The following is a 21,597-nucleotide window of genomic DNA, read 5'->3' on the forward strand; positions in this document are numbered from 1 at the left end:
CTTAGAGGGGGGCGGAGCTAGCCGTGGAACGGAACGGTCGCACACTTTGGAGCTCTGCACCAAGTAGAATAAGAATAACGAATTTCGGGTGGAAATTGGACAAAACACCGACCAATTCCTCGCATTCCTAGCAGGGGAACAAGATGGGCAGAAAACACAAAAAACCCAAACACGGGAAAAGCCCAAACGCCAGAGATATTGGGGAACTTCTGCGCAACACACAGCAGGCCGCGCAACAGGCCGCGTGGCAAAAGATGGCGCTGGAGGAAGACGGCTCCTTCTATTCCTCGGATGGAACCCCCTCGGATCTCGGAGTGGGACTCTACAGAGGCTCGGTACTGGGCTTACCACCAGTACCCTCTCCCGCACAAACACCAGCCGGGGCACCAGTAACGGCGGATCTGCACAAAACTATGTTGGCAGACCGCGGACATGGCCGCGGACATGGCCTACTTTAAAGACGCAGTTGAAGGCGCAACAGCCAAGATTGTCCTCCTGGAAGCCACCGAGAGCTCCAACGACACCAGACTCACCTCAGTCGAGAAACAAATCGAGGACCTGCAAAGGCAACAACTGGCAACGGCCGACAGGCTGGACAACATAGAAGACCAACGCAAGAAATATAATCTAAACATTCGTGGAATCCCGGACTCGGTCACCCTCACTGACCTGCCACACTATGTGCGGAGATTGATCGCAGTCCTTTTACCGCCTAAACAAATGAAGTTGCTGAAACTTGACGAGATGTTTTGTCTTCCTAAATCAAAGAAGGCACCCCCGGAAGCCACTGCAGATCCTATTATTAGATTCCAGTCCTTACAGGACAAAGCAATGCTTCAAAATGCAGCAAGAGGGAAGACCCCCTTAACCTTTGAGGGATCTACATTATCACTGTTCCCAGACCTCACACACGCAACCCTCATCTGGAGGAAAACCCTGCAACCGCTTCTACAACAGCTGCGCAACAACGGAGTACCTTACCGCTGGGGCACACCGAGGGCGATCTTATTCACCCACCAAGGGATGGCCTATAGAGCACACACCTATCTGGAACTGGACGCTCTCCTGCTCAAAATGGGCCTCGACACCCACACAGGCAAAGGTAATACGAGACTCTCCCACCTGAACCCAGCGGGGATAGCAGAGTTTGTCCCACGCCGAAATCAAAGGTCCACACCCGCGCAAGATCCAGCATGAGACAGGAGACACCCACAGACCACCCCTCTGCCACCATAACGAACTGGCTCCAGTTACGATCCACAACACCACCTGATGCCTCAGGAGTTAATCAGTTTTAATTTTATGTTATTCTTATCTGTTTTCTTGTTGTTAATTTGTATTTTGTATTTTCAACCGCTTAACCACCGCTGCTCCCCTAAGTGCAGCGATCACGTGATGGCCCTATCTTAACCATACACATATATGGCTGCCGGGCTTTACCAGACCAACGGCTATCTATGCTAGTCCTAGCCGCGTTACCAATAGCACACCCCCACACACACTACCCAAGGAGGTGATGAAACTCCTCGATGAGCACACCTAGCCTAGAGAAAACCCCAGTGTTACTCATTGGGGCACCCTTAAGACATCCCCTCCAGGGTCCCCTCCTCAGCTCGCAATGTAGCAAACCGCGACAAGACACGAACGAGGACGCCTAAAACTAGCAGGTCCTTGTGCCCCCCAAGAACCCACACATAGGCATGACTCTGACCACGCACTTATAACGCTCTTTAGCGGAACGTTTCTTTCCCTGTCCCCCCCCCAGAACAACGAATACCAATGCAATAATGCAGTATAGATAGCCGGAGGGGGTCAGTCTTCCAAAAGGGTACTGCTCCCCTCGTGAACACCACTAAGTTACCTTTCCCCAGCCTAGGAGGACCCCTTACTCTTTTTTATAATGTTTTTGTTATTGACTGTGCATACAAAAAAAAAATCCTCATTCTGCATGCCTATCGCTTGTGAAATATACAAAATGTGACCAGTTACATACTTATGTTCTGTCAACCAATGTAAATCGTATTTTTTTTGGCATCTTTGCAGAATGAGAAAAATAAAGAATTTAAATAATGGCTTATATTGGAGAGGAGAAGGAGAATCATTGAGACGCCTTTGATTTTCTTTATTTGTTAAAATCCATTTCTTTCTCGCTTTCTTCCATCTTTCTTTTCCTTCTTATGATGTTTTCCCTACATGATATGAGTGGAAATAACTCTTTCACTTAAGAAGAGGAGGGTGGATTTTCATGGTAGCTTTCCTTCTGAAAGACATTTAATTACATATAAAATAATCAATGTTATCCCTAACAGATTTATTAAACAGCAGACATAATAGCATTGAATGGTCTACAACAGTGGTTCCCAGTCTAGTCCTCCAGGCACACAAATGGTCCAGATTTTGTCAGTATACCTATTGGAAAATAATTGAGAAATACCTATATCCTGGACTATCAAGCTGTCCTTTGCTACCCCAGCTACAGATAGATGCCTCTGCCTCTACTATACCCCAGTTCCCCCTCTACTAAACCCTATCCACCCTTCTACTAAACTCTATCCACCCCTCGACCCCTCTACTAAACCCTATTCACCCCTTCTACTAAACTCCAGCCCCCTTCTACTAAACTCCAGGCCATCCCTTTACTAAACCCCACTAAACTCCAGCCCCACACCCCTGCCCCTGTTTTAAGAAACCCCCACAATATTAGCCTCCAGACTCAGACTCCACTCACATTGTGTATCTGAATTTGGAGTCCTGCATCTATACCCCCAATGGTGCCGTCCGTACCTTATGCCAGACCTGAAACCCCTCGAAGGCGGAGCATGTAGACGTCACGTTGGAACGTGATGTGACATTGTGCAGCTCCATGCACCTCTGGCCCGCCTCTGGCCCACCTCCATGTGCCTCCAGTTCCCCTTAGCAATGAATATCTTTGCTGGGCCACAAAGATGTTTATTTTGGGCCGCATTCGGCCCATGGGCCGCAGCCTGTGTGTTTGACATCCATGATTTAAAGCATACTAACATTTTAGATTAAACATTTAAGTCTGTATTATTAATATCCTGATGGAATGTGAGAAAATAGGTCTCATGTTCATTTTTTTTTTAAATAAATGTGTTTAGTTATAGTAGAGTAACCAGGATCCAAATTAATCCAAATAGCAATAACATTATGTATTTTAGTACCTTTATTGATGCAGATGTTGAAGATGTTTCCCCTAGCCCTGATGGTCCTTGAACTGCTATTGGCTGTACAGCAGTAATCCATTTGGGGTTGACATAAGTAAAGCCATCAAACAGCTTTTGGTCTTTAGCATTTATTGGTTTCTGCACTGTCTTTACCTGTGATATGGCTTCTTCTACACTCATTGTTTCTTTTGAAACGTGTGATGATGTCTACAGAGAAAAATATAAACATGATCTTAGTAAAGGTTAGACAATTTTTTAAGGGTATTTATTTGAATGTTTAAATTGCTGACTTGTTTATTTTGAATTCATTAAGTGCACAGTTTAATTGCTATGTTATTTATACAGCGTTGCACTAGGATTTCTTTGTCTTTTTCCTTAGATTTGCTGGATCTGCACATTTAAATTTGACAAGTATTTGGGGTGTTTGCCTATAAAAGATTGTTGTGATCTCCCATAACACATTTTTAAGAACTTTTCAAGAAAAGTAGCACTTCAGAAAATAGTATTTTTCTCATGTTATTGAAAAATCACGTTATTTTAGGATACTACTTTGGAATAGTGATGTCCCGAACGGTTCGCTGGCGAATAGTTCCTGGCGAACATAGCGTGTTCGCGTTGGCCACGGACGGCGAACATATGCGATGTTCGGTCCGCCCCCTATTTTTTTGTTTGTGGCCACATTTACTAAAAATTACTTAGTATTAGTAAATTGTGCCCCTACTCCCAATACCGCGAGTAGGGGCATGTCTATTAAACCTGAGCGGTGGGTGGGGGCCCTAAAAATAACAATAAGGGGGGACCTACTGTCCCCCCGGCCCCCACCCCTGAGCGGTGGGTGGGGGCCCTAAAAATAACAACAAGGGGGACCTAATGTCCCCCCCGGCCCCCACCCCTGAGCGGTGGGTGGGGGCGCTAAAATTAACAATAAGGGGGGGACCTTCTGGTTCCCCCCAGCCCTCACCCCTGAGCGTTGGGTGGGGGCCCTAAAAATAACAATAAGGTGGGGACCTATTGTCCCCCCCCGTACCCCACCCCTGAGCGGTGGGTGGAGGCCCTAAAAATAACAATAAGGGGGGGACCTATTGTCCCCCCCGGCCCCCACCCCTGAGCGGTGGGTGGAGGCCCTAAATACAAAAAAAATGATCTCCCTACCTTCCCCCCACTGACCCTAAAAACCTGTAAAAAAGAAATTAGATAAAAACAACTTACCATTCGATGTTTTCTTTCTTCTACAATCTTTTTTTTTAAGCCCCCAAAAAAGCCAAATAAAAAAACATAATAACCGACGCAATAAAAAAAAAAAAAAATCCATGTTCACCCATGGAGGGCTCCGCGCAGACTGAGCTCTGCAGGGTGGGGGAAGGCTTATAAAGTCTTGCCACACCCTGCAATTAGGCTAAGAACACTCTAATTGGCTGGTTTAAGCCAATCAGAGTGCTCTTTGTCATTTTACACAGCGTGGGAAAATTCCAAAGAACTTTCCCACGCTGTGTAAAATGACACAGAGCAGTGTGATTGGATGGCTTGAAATCCATCCAATCACAGTGCTCTGTGTCATTTTACACAGCATGGGAAAGTAAAATTTTCCCACGCTGTGTAAAATGACACAGAGCACTGTGATTGGATGGATTTCAAGCCATCCAATCACAGTGCTCTGTGTCATTTTACACAGCATGGGAAAGTTCTTTGGAATTTACTTATGACGTGTTATATACATATTATATAGATAATAATATTTATTTTCTTTACTAAGCATTTTTTATTTAATTTTTTTCACCAGCAGGGGGACTGCCTGCCAGTTCAGGCAGTACCCCTTCAGGCAGCACTATGGACGCCTATTGCGGCCATGTGACCGCTCTTTCAGTGTGATCACATGGCCCGCGTGGTCCTAATTTACCAAGGGGGGAATGTCTGGACTGTCAGACAGTCCCCCGCAGACGGAGAGAAACACCGATCACCGGAGAGGGAACGGCGGCGATCGGGTAAATACTAAGAATTCCACGTATGTATTAAGTACATCCGAGTTCCTCAAGGGCCATTTTTGTCAGACGTACCTAGTACGTCCGAGGTCGGGAAGGAGTTAATTAGAAAATATTTCAGAGATCTCATAAGTCACACATAATTTCAAACTTCTATCGATGTACTTACTGTGCAAGGCAAGAATGGTGGGACTAGTCGCCCAGCCTCAAGCTCCTCCCAATTTATTGATTTGAAAAAGGGGTGCTTGCGTATATTTCCTTTGTGTCCAAGGCGTTTAGAAGGTGTTTTACAAAGCAGCTGTAAAAAAAACCAAAAGTAAACAAATCAGTCAAACAAAATCTATCCAATAAGCATATTAAGTTATGTTTATAGAATAATTATGATTTTAATTATAAGATTGTAAACAATATTAATTGAATTTTAAGATCACTATCCTTTTTTGTGTTACCCCATATCTTCTATCTGTTTTAGGGTCATAATGAGCTGAATTGGTAATTTCTCTCTTCACTTCAAATGATACAGTGGGAGTTGATGGCATTTTGTGAAATAGAAACTAAGAATTATAATCAAGGATTTTTTTAAAAGACATGACTGTTCACCATATTTTCTTATTTCTATCAGGATGGGATTTGTGCATGGGTTTTTCCTGCTGTTCTTTAACCCCTTAAGGACCAAACTTCTGGAATAAAAGGGAATTATGACATGTCACACATGTCATGTGTCCTTAAGGGGTTAAACATAGTACACATTATGTTTCTGCTAGAAGTATTTTTGTAGGGGAATAATTTTTTTTATTTATTTTTTTATAAATTTACTTTCTCTAACTACCCACATTTACCATTCAACCACAAATATTATTTTATTCTTCTATCTAACATGATATCTCTATAAGTTAGGATTTAGGTGGCAAAAATAGCCAACATATCCAAACCTTTCTTTCTTATAACTCCACTCGGTGTTCTATAAATCTGTTCCTTATAACATATCTTTCCTATTTTATGGTATTATCCTATATAGCACATTCATACCCACCTTCTCTAAAAAGTCTTGTGTAACAGCACGCAGATAAGGAGGATAACTTGGTGTGTCCTCCAGTGTAGATTTAGCTTTAGTATTGCTGGATTTATCACAGCAAAATGTTTTTTTTCCAGTAACCATGTTATACAGAATCACTCCGAATGACCACCAGTCGATGGAAGCATTGTATCTGTGCTCTTTAAGCATCTACCAATATAATGAACACAGAAGAATATTAGGCAAAATTTGACACATAGGAAAATCTATTACAATCCCAAATATTTAATACAAAATAATAAATTGTAGGGGAGAGACAAAGTGTGGAACATGACAATAAGACATGAAACTTTGCAATACTTTGTAAATATTGTATAAAATATATTGTTTTCTAAACATTTTCTAAAATCGAGGAGTAAGGGGCTTTTCAATTGAGATGATATATAGTAATTTTAATTTTACAGAATTTTAGTAAGAGTCATTGAATAATAAAAGTGACAATAATTTCATTATTTTAATATATTAATAGCTTTGCTATGGTGGAGTATTTTATTTTTGGATAATACTCCAGAAAACCTCACTTTCTTTACACTTTATAGATTATATCTTCTTCTTTAAGATCTTGGCACAACTTCTGCAGACAGCCTTCAATTGTGATTTTCTAGATATAATTTGATTAATATGAAGAAAATTACCAATTTGAGTGTATTTTAAGCTGAAGACTCTAGTGCCATGTACATAATGATATGTTGTTGTTCCACTCCTTTCTTTATAAATAGTTTCAAATTAACAGACTATTGGATTTGCGATGTATTTGTTACCTCAGGAGCAATGTATCCTGCAGTGCCAGCATACTCTTTACATGTTTTCCCGGCAAACATATTTTCTACTGCCAAGCCAAAATCTGCAATCTTAAGATGACCATTGCCATCCAATAAGATGTTTCTAGGCTTCAGGTCTCTGTAGGGAAGATAAACTTTACAAATGAAAAATCAGTCTTCAATAATTACAAACACAAAGGATAACAAATATAAAGCCTAGAACTGAGAGAGAATGAGCATACGATATATAATAATTAACTAATACAATAGATTACCGATGGATAATGCCATTCATGTGTAAGTATTGTATCCCACACACCATTTCAGCAGCAAGGAACCTGAAAAATAAATAAATGAAATGTATAATTTATTAGCCCTATTTAATTTTATAAACACAAAGCACATTATATACATTTCCTCAGCTGGCTTTAATACTACCATGTTCTGGACTTCTTGCAAGTTGAAATGAGCAGCTAGGAGGACACAGTTATAACTGACCAGAAAAATGCAGCTGGAAGACTGAAGACCATTTTCAGTATGACTATTTGGTCTTAAACAAATTCCCTTTTTATTTCCCCACTTTTCCTATTAATTGTGGAGCCCTATGTGTAATTTCACGTTTTAAAGTGCTATTAAATGGGGATACTCCTTACCCTATAAACCTATAGACTCTAATAGGTACCAAAGTTGATCCTAAAAGTTCTAAGTCTAAGCTGAAGAAACATTTGTATATAATGCTATGCCTCCTTCTCCTCCTTCTTACACATAACAGAATGGGGGCACTTCCACCTTATAAATTATATTGATAACATATTCCTGCCACTTTCTGATTTGACAGAGGCAGCCGAGCAGTATCTATGGGGGAAGAAACATAGACACATTGCTTCTCACAACAGTGCTGGGTGGTTCAGGAAGATCATATGCTTGTCTCAAATAGCAGACAGCACCCCCAGAGCTTGGTACCAAATGCAAATGTACTATACATATAATCAGGGCCGTCTTTAATATTGATTGGGCCTTGGGCAAGCATTTGCTTGGGCCCCCTGGACCCACTCCCTGGCATGCAATCAGGCCTCCACCCCAACGCAGTGGCGGAACTAAAGTTGAAAGAGCCCTGGTGCAAGAATTTCATTGGGACCCCCAATTGCATGGTTGGAAAGAAGGTAGAACCCTATCTGTCGTGTAACTCCAACAATGCATTGACAGCTGGGGCTCTACCAATTTCCCATGCTTGCAGGGTTGTATTTAGCACTGTGTTTTTGTGTTTGAATGTAAGCATGTTTTTGTATGGAGTATATTTGTGTGAATGTGTTTGTATGTGGTGTTAGAGTTTGAATGCAAGTGTGCATTTAAGTGTAGTGCTGTTTTTTTAATGTAGGGGTTTGTTTATATATAATTTTGGTGTTTAAGATAGAGGTGTGCTTGTATGAAGAGTTGACTTTCAATGCAGGAATGTATTTGTATGTAATGTTGACGTTTCAATGCAGGAGTGTGTTTGTATGTAGTGTTGAAGTTTGAATGGAGGGGTGTATTTGTATTTAATGTTGATGCTCAGATGCTCAGACACACAGGTTAACACGCTGACACACATGCAGATACACACACTGACTACATACAGATACGCACACAGATACACAGACAGATAAACTGAGACATACTGACACACCCAAATACATACAATGATAAACATACTGACACACACACTGACACACACTGTCACACAGGCACATACAATGATACACATACTGACACACAGATACATATACTGACACACTGTCAGGGTACCTGAGGCCTCTACCTCTAAAAGAGGTAGAGACTTAGTAGTTTATCCGTCCAAACGAGCTGTTTCCTTCGTTCCTCGCGGTTCATCCAGTCACTTAAACACCGACCGCGAGGAATCCACATCCTTTTCTAGCGGGACGCTCAATACGTGACGTCATGACGCTATCACGAGCGACCTGTCACTCAAGTGTCCGATATCCAATCGGTACTTGTCAGAGGCGTGATTACCATCCAGAGCCAGGGTATTTAAGCTTACTTCTCACTTCAGCTCATTGCCCTGTCGTGGTTCTAGCTTGTCTAGTCACTCAGTGCTCTGGTATTCTAGTTTGCTCTATTGGTTTTGACTCGGCTTGTTGTACTACCCTGCTTATCTCTGTTATCCCTTGACCCGGCTTGTCTCTCGCTTATCTGTCTTCTCGTTCCCTCGACCTCGGCTTGTCTCTGACTATTCTCTATTACTCTCGGTACGTTAGTCCGGCCATTCTAAGGCCCGGTATACGTACCTTTCCACTCTTTGTACTCTGCGTGTTGGATCCCTGTCCCGATCCTGACATTACGACAGGGCCAATGGATCCTGCAGGTACAAACAGTCAGCTTGGTTCTTCTGATCCCAGGTTTGACGCCATGGAGCATAGGATGGATCAGATGGCTCTAGCACTACAGGCACTTTTGTCTCGTGCTAGTAACCCACCTGAGGAGACACGTACTCCTTCTATTTCTCCTGCAGTCTCAGGTCTAGAGGTAGCCACTGTAGGTGCTTCGTCCCGTATTACCCCACCAGTACGTTATGGCGGGTCACCGGAGAAGTGTCGTGGCTTTCTGAACCAGATTAGCATCCATTTCGAATTACAACCCCGCTCTTATCCTACAGATAGAGCGAAGGTTGGATTTGTTATTACTTTACTCATTGAGAAAGCTCTGAGATGGGCCAATCCTTTATGGGAGAATGATAATCCACTAGTCTATAATTATAATGCCTTTGTAGCTGCGTTTAGAAGAACTTTTGACCCTCCTGGTAGAAAGGTCAATGCAGCTAGATTACTGTTGCGCCTTAGACAGGACGATCGAACACTTGTGGATTATGCACTAGAGTTCAGGTCCTTGGCGGCAGAAGTTAAGTGGAACGAACAGGCTTATATAGATGTGTTTCTGAATGGGTTATCAGATGTAATTCTTGACGAGGTCGCTACTAGAGAACTCCCTGAGAATTTGGAGGATTTAATTTCTTTTATATCTCGTATTGATGAACGCCTAAGAGAGAGGCAGAACACTCGAGATAGGACCCGTAGACCCTCCTTTAAACTAGCACCTACCTTTCAAAATTCTGAGTTCGAGGACTTACGTATTTCTGAACCTATGCAGATAGGCAGTACTCATCTCACAGAGAGGGAGAGACAGTACAGAAGAAGGGAGGGTTTATGTATGTATTGTGGAGTCAGAGGTCATTTACGCCTAAATTGTCCTAATCGTTCGGGAAACGCTCGCACCTAAGTTTCTCTAGAGGACAGGCCTTGGGTGTTTCTACTTTGTCCTCTATTCACAACTACAAAGAGTTCAGGCTTCTGTTACCCGTTTCTTTAAAGTGGGAAAAGGGAGTAGTCAAGACTATGGCACTAATCGATTCTGGAGCTGCTGAGAGTTTTATAGATCAGGGTTTTGCTGCCAAGCATGCTATTCCATCCCAGTTAAAAGAGACACCACTGGCTGTTGAGGCCATCGATGGTAGACCGTTACTTGAGCCTGTCATTTTCCGTGAGACCATACCGATTAATTTAACTGCTGGCATCCTACATAGAGAGGACATATCCTTACTGCTCATTTCGTCTCCGTCTATTCCCATAGTCCTGGGGTACTCCTGGTTGAGGAGACATAACCCTATTATTAATTGGGAGTCAGGGGAGATAGTTTCATGGGGACAGAATTGTCAAGAGAAATGCTTGCGGAAGGTCTCACCTCTCTGCTTAACCAACACCGCGACTAACTCTGACAATCCTACAGAGACACAAATTCCGTCTCAGTATATAGATTTAAAGGCAGTGTTTGACAAAAAGAAAGCCGATACCTTACCCCCACACAGGTCCTTTGATTGCAAAATTAACCTACTCCCTGGTACCATGCCGCCCAGAGGTCATGTATACCCGTTATCTACGAAAGAGAACTCAGTTCTAGAGGAGTATATTCACGAAAATTTAGACAAGGGATTCATTAGGAGGTCCTCCTCTCCTGCCGGGGCTGGATTTTTTTTTGTTAAAAAGAAGGATGGTTCTTTAAGACCTTGTATTGATTATCGAGGCCTAAATAAGATAACCATTAAGAATGCCTACCCGATTCCCTTGATCACCGAACTCTTCGATCGTTTGAAGGGCTCTACAATTTTCACCAAGTTAGATCTCAGAGGGGCATATAACTTGGTGAGAATCCAGCAGGGACATGAGTGGATGACGGCATTCAATACTCGATATGGCCACTATGAATATACTGTCATGCCTTTTGGGTTATGCAATGCACCAGCTGTATTCCAGGATCTGATAAATGAGATTCTTAGGGAATTTCAGCAGGATTGCGTCATTGTATACCTAGATGATATACTCATACATTCTAGTGAGATTGAGACTCATCACAAGCAAGTCAGGAGGGTTTTGCACAAGCTTCTCCAGCATGGCTTATACTGCAAGTTGGAGAAATGTAGCTTTGATCAAACCCAGGTAACCTTTCTCGGCTATGTGATCTCGGGGGAGGGATTTAAGATGGATCCGGATAAGCTCCAGTCCATTCTAGAGTGGCCTTTACCCAAAGGTCTTAAAGCCGTACAGAGATTTATTGGTTTTTCTAATTATTATAGGCGCTTTATTAAGGGTTATTCTTCAATTATCGCACCTATCACCAATATGACCAAACAGGGGGCTGATACTAAGAATTGGACTACTGAAGCTCTTCTTGCGTTCAAAACTCTCAAGGAACTTTTCGCTTCCGCTCCAATTTTAGTTCACCCCGACACTTCTCTGCCTTTTCTACTTGAGGTAGACGCATCAGAGACTGGTTTAGGTGCTGTTCTATCTCAAAGGTTGGGTGTTGATAAACCATTACATCCATGTGGATTTTTCTCTAAAAAATTGTCTGGTACAGAGAGCAGATATGACATTGGTGACAGAGAATTACTAGCGGTTATCAAGGCTTTGAAAGAGTGGAGACATTTATTGGAAGGTACATTACATCCTGTTACCATTCTAACGGACCACAAAAATTTGTCTTATATCGGAGAGGCCAAGCGTTTGTCCTCCAGGCAGGCTCGTTGGTCGTTATTTCTTACCCATTTCAATTACGTTCTGACTTACAGACCTGGGTCAAAAAATTCTAAAGCCGATGCGCTATCTCGCCAATATGAGCCTTCTGCTACAGTTGAACCACTTTTGTCCTCCATTGTACCCAAATGCAATATTATTGCTAATACCAGTCTCAAAATCCATTCTCCGCTACTTGACCAGATCTTGAAGTCACAACATCTGGCACCCGGAAACACTCCTGAGGGAAGAAACTTTGTCCCCCCTGAACTCCAACTGGAGCTCTTACAATGTTTTCACGAAAGTAAAGTAGCTGGCCACCCTGGTATTCGCAAGACATACTCTCTGATATCCAAGGATTTCTGGTGGCCTTCACTACGAAAAGATATTGAGGAGTTCGTCGCAGCTTGTGAGACTTGTGCTAAGACTAAACAACCTCATACATCTCCTTGTGGTCTGTTACACCCCTTGGACATTCCTGAGAAACCTTGGTCCTGCCTGTCCATAGACTTTATCGTAGATTTGCCTGCTTCCAAGAGACAGACTGTTATTCTCACGGTGGTGGATAGATTTACAAAGATGGCCCATTTCGTGCCATTACCTAAACTTCCGACTTCTCCTGAATTGGCAGAGATTTTTGCGAGAGAAGTTTTTCGCCTACATGGGATTCCTTCGGAGATTGTTTCTGATAGAGGTTCTCAATTTGTCTCACGTTTCTGGAGATCCTTTTGTTCTCAAATGTGAATCAAATTGAACTTCTCCTCTGCCTATCACCCTCAGTCTAACGGAGCTGCTGAACGCACCAATCAAAAGATTGAGCAGTATCTACGTTGCTTTGTTTCCGAACACCAGGACGATTGGGTCGGTTTGATTCCTTGGGCGGAGTTCGCACACAATAACCTTGTTTGTGATTCAACTCGCTCTAGCCCTTTCTTCATGAACTATGGCTTTCATCCTTCAATTTTTCCTTCGGTTTCCTCTTCTCAGGGGATACCGTCGGTTGATGATCATGTCGCCAACCTGAAGAAATTATGGGATCAGACTCGGCAAATTCTGTTACATAATTCCTCGTTGTTCAAGAGACACGCTGACAAGCATAGAAGAGCGGCTCCGGTCTTTGTTCCTGGCGATAGGGTGTGGCTGAGCACTAAGAATATTCGCCTGAAAGTTCCATCTATGAAATTTGCTCCTCGCTACATAGGTCCTTACAGGGTTCTCACTCGTATCAACCCGGTTGCGTATCGCCTTGCTCTGCCACCTGCCTTACGCATTCCTAACTCTTTTCATGTCTCCTTGTTGAAACCTCTTATTTGCAACAAATTCTCCTCTAAGGTTTCCTCACCTCGTCCTGTTCAGGTGGAGGGTCGGGAGGAGTACGAGGTCAGCTCCATCATTGATTCCAGAATTTCAAGGGGAAAATTGCAATATCTGGTCAACTGGAAGGGATATGGTCCTGAGGAGAGGAGTTGGGTACCTCAGGAGGACGTTCATGCTTCTCGCCTTCGCAGAGCATTTCACCTCCACTTCCCATCTCGTCCCGGTTCCTTCCGCCCGGTGGGCGTATCTGAGAGGGGGGGTACTGTCAGGGTACCTGAGGCCTCTACCTCTAAAAGAGGTAGAGACTTAGTAGTTTATCCGTCCAAACGAGCTGTTTCCTTCGTTCCTCGCGGTTCATCCAGTCACTTAAACACCGACCGCGAGGAATCCACATCCTTTTCTAGCGGGACGCTCAATACGTGACGTCATGACGCTATCACGAGCGACCTGTCACTCAAGTGTCCGATATCCAATCGGTACTTGTCAGAGGCGTGATTACCATCCAGAGCCAGGGTATTTAAGCTTACTTCTCACTTCAGCTCATTGCCCTGTCGTGGTTCTAGCTTGTCTAGTCACTCAGTGCTCTGGTATTCTAGTTTGCTCTATTGGTTTTGACTCGGCTTGTTGTACTACCCTGCTTATCTCTGTTATCCCTTGACCCGGCTTGTCTCTCGCTTATCTGTCTTCTCGTTCCCTCGACCTCGGCTTGTCTCTGACTATTCTCTATTACTCTCGGTACGTTAGTCCGGCCATTCTAAGGCCCGGTATACGTACCTTTCCACTCTTTGTACTCTGCGTGTTGGATCCCTGTCCCGATCCTGACACACACAGGCACAAACACTGATAGACATACTGACACACACACAGGCACATATACAGACATACTGACACACACACACAGTATGTCTTTCAGCGTATATGACTGTGTGTGTCAGTATGTTTGTATATGTGCCTGTGTGTGAGTGTGTATGTGTCAGTATATCTATCAGTGTATGTGCCTGTGTGTGTGTCAGTATGTCTGTATATGTGCCTGTGTGTGTGTGTGTGTCAGTATGTCTATCAGTGTATGAGTCTCTGTGTGTGTCAGAATGTCTGTCAGTGTATGTATCTGTGTGTCAGTATGTTTGTCATTGTATGTGCCTGTGTGTGTCAGTATGTCTGTATATGTGCCTGTGTCAGTATGTATATCAGTGTATGTGCCTGTTGCACACACAACAGGTACACACACAATCAACAGGTACACACACACATACACACACACTGCTAGACATACTGACACACAGGCACATACACTGATAGACATACTGACACACAGGCACATACACTGGCAGACATACTGACAGATAAATACACTGACAGACATGTTGACAAACACACATACACACTAATAGGCATACTGACACACACATGGGCACATGCACTGACAGACATACTGACACACACACAGACCTACTGACACACACAGATACATACACTGTCAGACATACTAACAAACACAGGCCTACTGACACACACAGATACATACACTGTCAGACATACTGACACACACAGTGAAAAGACCTTTTGGGGTCGAAACGTTGCTGTTGTGGTTCCTAATAAAGTTCCTGTCTTGAACCAAGGATTGCCTGGACCTCTATTACTTTACATACTGACACACACAGACCTTCTGACACACACAGATAAATACACTGTCAGACATATTAACACAAACAGACACATACACTGTCAGACATACTGACACACACACACACAGACATACTGACACACACACTGTCAGACATACCGACACACACACAGACATACTGACACTTACACTGTCAGACATACTGACATACACACAAACACACACACGCAGACATACTGACACACACAGATACATACACAGATACATGGACAGACAAACTGACATACATGTAAAATTTAAATTTTTAAGTCCACCCTCCAGTTTCCTACTTTTTGCTGGAGGGTGGCATCCCTGGGATCCAGTGTGCTGCCTGAAGCTGATGCGAGTGAGGAGCCCCCATCCTCACTGCCTCTTCCTCCTCCCTCCTGTGCAGCTCCTTCTGCCCTCTCTAGCACAGCAGCTTTCTTTATGGGAGGAAGTGACTCTTGGCTGTCACTTCCTCCCAGCGCTGCCGAAAAGCAAGGGGCCCGGTCGTGCTGTTAAAGGGCCACAGCGCCCGACCGGGCCCCTGTTGGTACAAGCCCACTGGGTGGCCCTAAGTGCATGAGCCACTCGGTGGGACTCATTACAGTGCGGGGAATTGGCCGGGGAACTTTTTTTTTTTTTTAGGGCAGCAGGGCCCACGGGGCAGCTGCCTTGGGCCCCCAGGAGTAACTGGACCTGGGGCAGCTGCCCCGTTTGCCCCGCGTTAAAGACGGCCCTGCATATAATGATTCCACAAAAATTGGGGATGAATATATCATAATAATATAGGCTTCTAATGTATACAACATGTTTTCCGATGTGCTGGTCCTGAATACAATCTTTAATATAGACTTGATACTGCGATGGAAATTATTGAAAGTGTTCACACTAAAGTAGATCAAAGTAACTAAAATAATTTGGACATTTGAACATGTTATATATAGTAGTTTGGGAATCTGTAGCAAAAAAAACTATTTCAAATTCTCCAATAAAATACTAAATTCTAGCTTAAACATTGCAAACTTTTCCAAAGGCGCCTCTTCTTAGGACTCGTTGGAATGAAAGTCTGTCTAACGAAATTGCAGATGTAGCTGGAGGCTCATTACATTTTCCTATTGTAAAGAAAAATAAATAATATGATTTAATAATCATGTAAGAAGATTCCTTAAAAAAGAAATCAACAAATGATCAGTTCTGAGCATTAATAATCCTGTTACATTTAGTACTGACTTAATGTATCAGCGTTATCCAATCAGATTAAGAGTGGTGAATTATATATTACATTGTTAAATTGGTTTATACAACATTATTAACTATTTGATACTGAATCATATTCCATGTCTTTTGTTAACAGAAATGCCCATTTTTTTTTTTTTTTTTACTTTATTCCCATAGATTATATAAAGACTAGCAGCCCTGGCCTATCTACCTATTCTCACCTTTGATTTTCTTATTTTTCACACGCGTTTCCACTTTACCCCTTTGGCACTTAGCCTCCCTGCATTCTAGTTCTGCACTCGTTGGCTGATTGTTTGACTTATCATTCCTTTCTTTCCTACTTTCATCTCTTTCTTTTCTTGTTCTTCATCATTGGTTGTTTAATTATACACCAAATACAAGGCAAAGAGGCAAAAACTCTCAGCAAATGAAATGCTCTCTTACTCCTCAGAAGCACTGTAGAGAAATGCTATGTATCTGCAGCTGCTGCTTAGACAGCATGTGATGTCAGCTTTTTCATCAATGACATCACTAACATGCAGCTTTGTGAAGCTGCAGTGAGACAAGTTTGACATGACACGAGCATGCAAACAATGCAATAGACTTTCTAAATGATGTCATGTCATGAATGTTATGCTACTGCTGGACTTAAGTATCACATTTCAACAGAAATCAATATATTCTAGGTACACGAGTATATTCAAATTAATGAATATGCTAAAGGTACATGCGCAAGATTAAACTGAAGAGGAATAGTTTGAACTTTCAGTTAGTGCAAATAGTATATAAACATGGTTCTTTCTGCATCGCAGTGAGGATGAGGCTCCAAAAATATCAAAGAATCGATAAATATTAAAATACTCATAAAGTAAACAGGGAGAAGCGTGTTCTAGTCAAATTTTGGAGCTTATGGTAAAGCGTGGGTATTCATATAATTTTCTCAAAATAGATACAGTATTACTCAGTAATCTGTCATAACTAAAAAACTAAAGTTCGACATCAATTGTGTCATATGTGTAGAATATTGAATGTAGAGGATACAAACAGAAAACAGACGTATTCAATAATAAAAAAACAAGTTTAAAAAAAAAAAATCCTTTAGAGATTTAAGAGGGGTCATACAAAGCATAACAGGCCAAAATTACCCCAATCTCATTATTAATTCGCAGCCCTTAATATTTTACTGTACTCTTTTAATTCCTAGTCCACTTCAGCTGTTCTCTACCAATTCTAAGAAATTATTTGAAAGTTTTAAATAAAGTAAATTACTAGCATCCCCCTACTTTATACTCCATATTTCTTCAATGAACATAATTGCTTAAGTTATATATTTTTTACCATTTGTACCATTTGTAACATGTATGCACTGTTGCTGTAAATGTTCTGCAAACAAATAAACACACTATGCTCAAGATTTTATAGATGTGAAGATAATTTTGGGATGCCATCAGTTCCTTCATTAACTTTACCGTTTGAACCCCCTTTTCAAATGCTTTTTGGCCATATCCATTTTTGATGTCAAAGACCATTCATTTTTAAAGAAACACACACACACACACACACACACACACACACACACACACACACACACACACACACACACACACACACTATTTTTCTTTTCTTTTTTAAGCAGCAGGTTTTCTTGGACATAGTTGGAGGAAAACAAATATTGGTGGTAGGGAATGTGGTCTGTTTTAAAGAATTTAGAGCTTTCACAGAGTATGTGAAGATGATTTGGGATGCCACCAGTTCCTTTACTAACTTTACCTTTTTAAACCCACTTGTGGCTATTATTATTATTATTATTATTATTATTGCCATTTATATAGCGCCAACAGATTCCATAGCACTTTACAATATTATGAGAAGGGGGGGGGGGGGGGGGGGAGGGGTTGTAACTATAAATAGGACAATAACAAGAAAACTTACAGGAACGATAGGTTGAAGAGGACCCTGCTCAAACAAGCTTACAGTCTATAGGAGGTGGGGTATAAGACACATTAGGACGGAAATATCAGTCAAATAGGCTAGATCCATTTCTGATGTCAAAGGAACAGGAGATTTTAGAAAACAGAAATTTATAAATTTTTTATAAGCAGCAGGTTTTCCTGGAGATAGTTCAAGCTAAACAAGTATAGGTAGTAGGGAACGAGGTTTAATATAAAGAATTTAGAACTTTTGCAAAGTATTCTAAAAACTGTTGCTGTACTCAAAGATACATTTTGTCAAAGTGCAGCTCCAAGAATCTCTTTTAAAGATTTATGTAATCTAAAGGCAAGATCTCCATCAAATGAACATTAACCCATTGAGGATGGAGGCAAAAGTCTGAAGCAAAGCAAAACCTATAATTTGAAATATATGTTTGTTCAATTCTAATTTACGTACTTCTTTCATATTAGTTTTAACTACACTTATTAGATATCATTTTGTAAAGGACAAATAGGGCTTTCATTTGTCATCAAATATTTATACCACAGTTAAATATGAATAGAATCTAAATAAGTGTTAGAAATTAAGAAATGTAATTTTTTTTCAAAGTCGGGCAGGACTTTTATTTACTATGAATATCATAATACTATTATATTTTACTGCAAAAAATCACTCATTTGTATTCTACAATGTCCTTCGACTACACAATGCACAGTTTTTCTGGGGTTTTTAGATGTTACAGGGACAAAAATTCCCAACTGTAAAAACACATACATTGGCCTTGATTTAATTTTATTGGCAGAGAACAGTTGATAGATATCAACTGTTTTATTTATCGAATTTCCAATGGATTTAATGCCAGGCCAAATTCTCGCAGGTGAACCTAATAAATGAGCCAACTGCTAGAGAAAAATCTTGCTTTGGAAACACATTTATCTGCCTTTTTGAATAACTAATCCTGTTATACGACCCAAACATTTGTAGAAGTGAGATTTAACACTTTTACTTTTACATGAAACAGATTTGAACATGTATGCTAAACAATTGGCCACTGGTAGCTCACTGTAATAAAATATTAGTGAGGGGTAGGGGTATTTCATATGTCCCCCCATGGCCATTGAGTGGATGCTTCAAATTTAAAAAATGGAGGATGGACAAATCACTACCTCCTTGGCTAGCGAGTAGGAGCTATTACATTAAAAAAAGTGTGAGGGACAACCTAGTGTCCCTTCTGTCCATGGTAGGGGTAATTCATTAATAGGCATTGACAGCAGGTGCGGGCTGTAGTTAGAATAAATGGTGGTACATAAAGTCCTACCCACCCCTCCCATTTTATTAATAGCTTTTAATAGTATCTACCTCCAGCCCCCACCAATTGGTGGTGGGTAGGGCTGTTAACTAAATATATAACAAACTAGGCAACAATGTGCAATGTTAATCAGCAGTGGCTAAGGTTAGTACGGTACTGTCATATATAAATAGGGGCATTAAATTCTCTGGATGAAAATGTAATTTTGCCTCTTTATAAATCACTGTTAATGTCACACCTTAAATGTGCTGTGCAATTTTGGGCACCTGTTCTGAAGAAGGAAATTATGGTTCTAGAAAAAATGCAGAAGCAGGCTACAAAATTGATAAAAGGAATTGAACATTTAGTTATGAAGAAAGGTTAACATATTTAAATCTCTTTAGTTTGGAAAAATGGAACCTCAGAGGGGATATGATAGCATTATATTTAGGTCCAATATATTTAGGTCCAATACAAACCATATTTTGGAAATCTATTCATAAACAGGACTATACATAGAACATGAAATCACACATTTAGACAGAAAAAAGGAGATGTAGTCAACGGTAAAGCAATTTTTTTTTTACAGTTAGAACCAGGGGCGGGCTGGGCCGGGGGGCAGGGAGGCAATTGCCCCCCAGGCCGCACAAAATTATTTTAGGACCGGCCGCGGCGGGCCGGCCCTTTAAATGCTGCAGCCGCCGAGCGCTCTTTACAGAGCGCTCAGACGGCTGCAGCAGCTTCTCCCCTCCCCTGTAGGTGGCCGAGCTGCACTCCGGTCCGCGGTCCCGGCCGGAGTGATGGGAAGGTCCGGCCGGGTACAGGAAACAGAAACTCCTGTTCCGCGCGGAACAGGAGTTTCTGTTTCCTGTACCCGGCCGGACTGACAGGAAGGTGCACACTGAGCACCTTCCTATCACTCCGGCTGGGACCGCGGACCGGAGTGCAGCTCGGCCACCTACAGGGGAGGGGGTAAGAAGAAGGGGGGGGAAGAGTAAGAAGAGGGGAGGGGGGAGAGAGTAAAAAGAGGGGGGGGGGAGAGAGTAAAAAGAGGGAGGGGAGAGAGTAAAAAGAGGGGGGGGGAGAGTAAAAAGAGGGGGGGGAGAGAAAAAAGAGGGGAGGGGGGAGAGTAAGAAGAGGGGAGGGGGGGAGAGTAAGAAGAGGGGAGGGGGGAGAGTAAAAAGAGGGGAGGGGGGAGAGTAAAAAGAGGGGAGGGGGGAAAGTAAAAAGAGGGGAGGGGGAGAGTAAGAAGAGGGGAGGGGGGAGAGTAAGAAGAGGGGGGGTGTAAGAAGAGGGGAGGGGGGAGAGTAAGAAGAGGGGAGGGGGGGAGAGTAAGAAGAGGGGAGGAGGGAGAGTAAGAAGAGGGGGGGTGTAAGAAGAGGGGAGGGGGGGAGAGTAAGAAGAGGGGAGGGGGGAGAGTAAGAAGAGGGGAGGGGGGAGAGTAAGAAGAGGGGAGCGGGGGAGAGTAAGAAGAGGGGAGGGGGGGAGAGTAAAAAGAGGGGAGGGGGAAAGTAAAAAGAGGGGGGGGAGAGTAAGAAGAGGGGAGGGGGGGAGAGTAAGAAGAGGGGAGGGGGGGAGAGTAAAAAGAGGGGAGGGGGGAAAGTAAAAAGAGGGGAGGGGGGAAAGTAAAAAGAGGGGAGGGGGGAGAGTAAGAAGAGGGGAGGGGGGAGAGTAAGAAGAGGGGAGGGGGAGAGTAAGAAGAGGGGGGGGGTGTAAGAAGAGGGGAGGGGGGAGAGTAAGAAGAGGGGAGGGGGGGAGAGTAAGAAGAGGGGAGGAGGGAGAGTAAGAAGAGGGGGGGTGTAAGAAGAGGGGAGGGGGGGAGAGTAAGAAGAGGGGAGGGGGGAGAGTAAGAAGAGGGGAGGGGGGAGAGTAAGAAGAGGGGAGGGGGGAGAGTAAGAAGAGGGGAGGGGGGAAGAGTAAGAAGAGGGGAGGGGGGAGAGTAAGAAGAGGGGAGGGGGGAGAGTAAGAAGAGGGGAGGGGGGAGAGTAAGAAGAGGAGGGGGAGAGTAAGAAGAGGGGGGGGAGAGTAAGAAGAGGGGAGGGGGGAGAGTAAAAAGAGGGGAGGGGGAGAGTAAGAAGAGGGGAGGGGGGAGAGTAAGAAGAAGGGGGGAGTAAGAAGAGGGGAGGGGGGA

The 21,597-nt window shown here is 42.8% G+C and overlaps 1 protein-coding gene across 1 annotated transcript; it reads right to left on the minus strand.

Moving 5' to 3' along the window:
* Positions 1-2,174: 2,174 nt before the first annotated feature.
* On the minus strand, positions 2,175-7,334 carry LOC134612639 (protein kinase C delta type-like). Its single transcript, XM_063457049.1, has 6 exons — positions 7,276-7,334; positions 7,001-7,139; positions 6,198-6,389; positions 5,334-5,462; positions 3,183-3,392; positions 2,175-2,260 (listed from the first exon to the last, which is right to left on the minus strand). The coding sequence occupies exons 1-6, from the start codon at positions 7,320-7,322 to the stop codon at positions 2,222-2,224; spliced, it is 756 nt and encodes a 251-aa protein (XP_063313119.1). The 5' UTR covers positions 7,323-7,334; the 3' UTR covers positions 2,175-2,221.
* Positions 7,335-21,597: the final 14,263 nt, after the last annotated feature.

The sequence above is a fragment of the Pelobates fuscus genome, chromosome 5, assembly GCF_036172605.1.
Source record: "Pelobates fuscus isolate aPelFus1 chromosome 5, aPelFus1.pri, whole genome shotgun sequence".
NCBI lineage: Eukaryota > Metazoa > Chordata > Amphibia > Anura > Pelobatidae > Pelobates > Pelobates fuscus.

Excerpts from the sequence above, each read along its gene's own strand:
- LOC134612639 (XM_063457049.1), bottom strand. The coding sequence starts at position 7,322 with ATGGTGTGTGGGATACAATACTTACACATGAATGGCATTATCCATCG. Across the intron at positions 7,140-7,275 it reads ATGAATGGCATTATCCATCG|AGACCTGAAGCCTAGAAACA; the intron begins GTAATCTATTGT and ends TCTTCCCTACAG. Across the intron at positions 2,261-3,182 it reads CAACATCTGCATCAATAAAG|AAGGAAAGCTACCATGAAAA; the intron begins GTACTAAAATAC and ends AATGTCTTTCAG.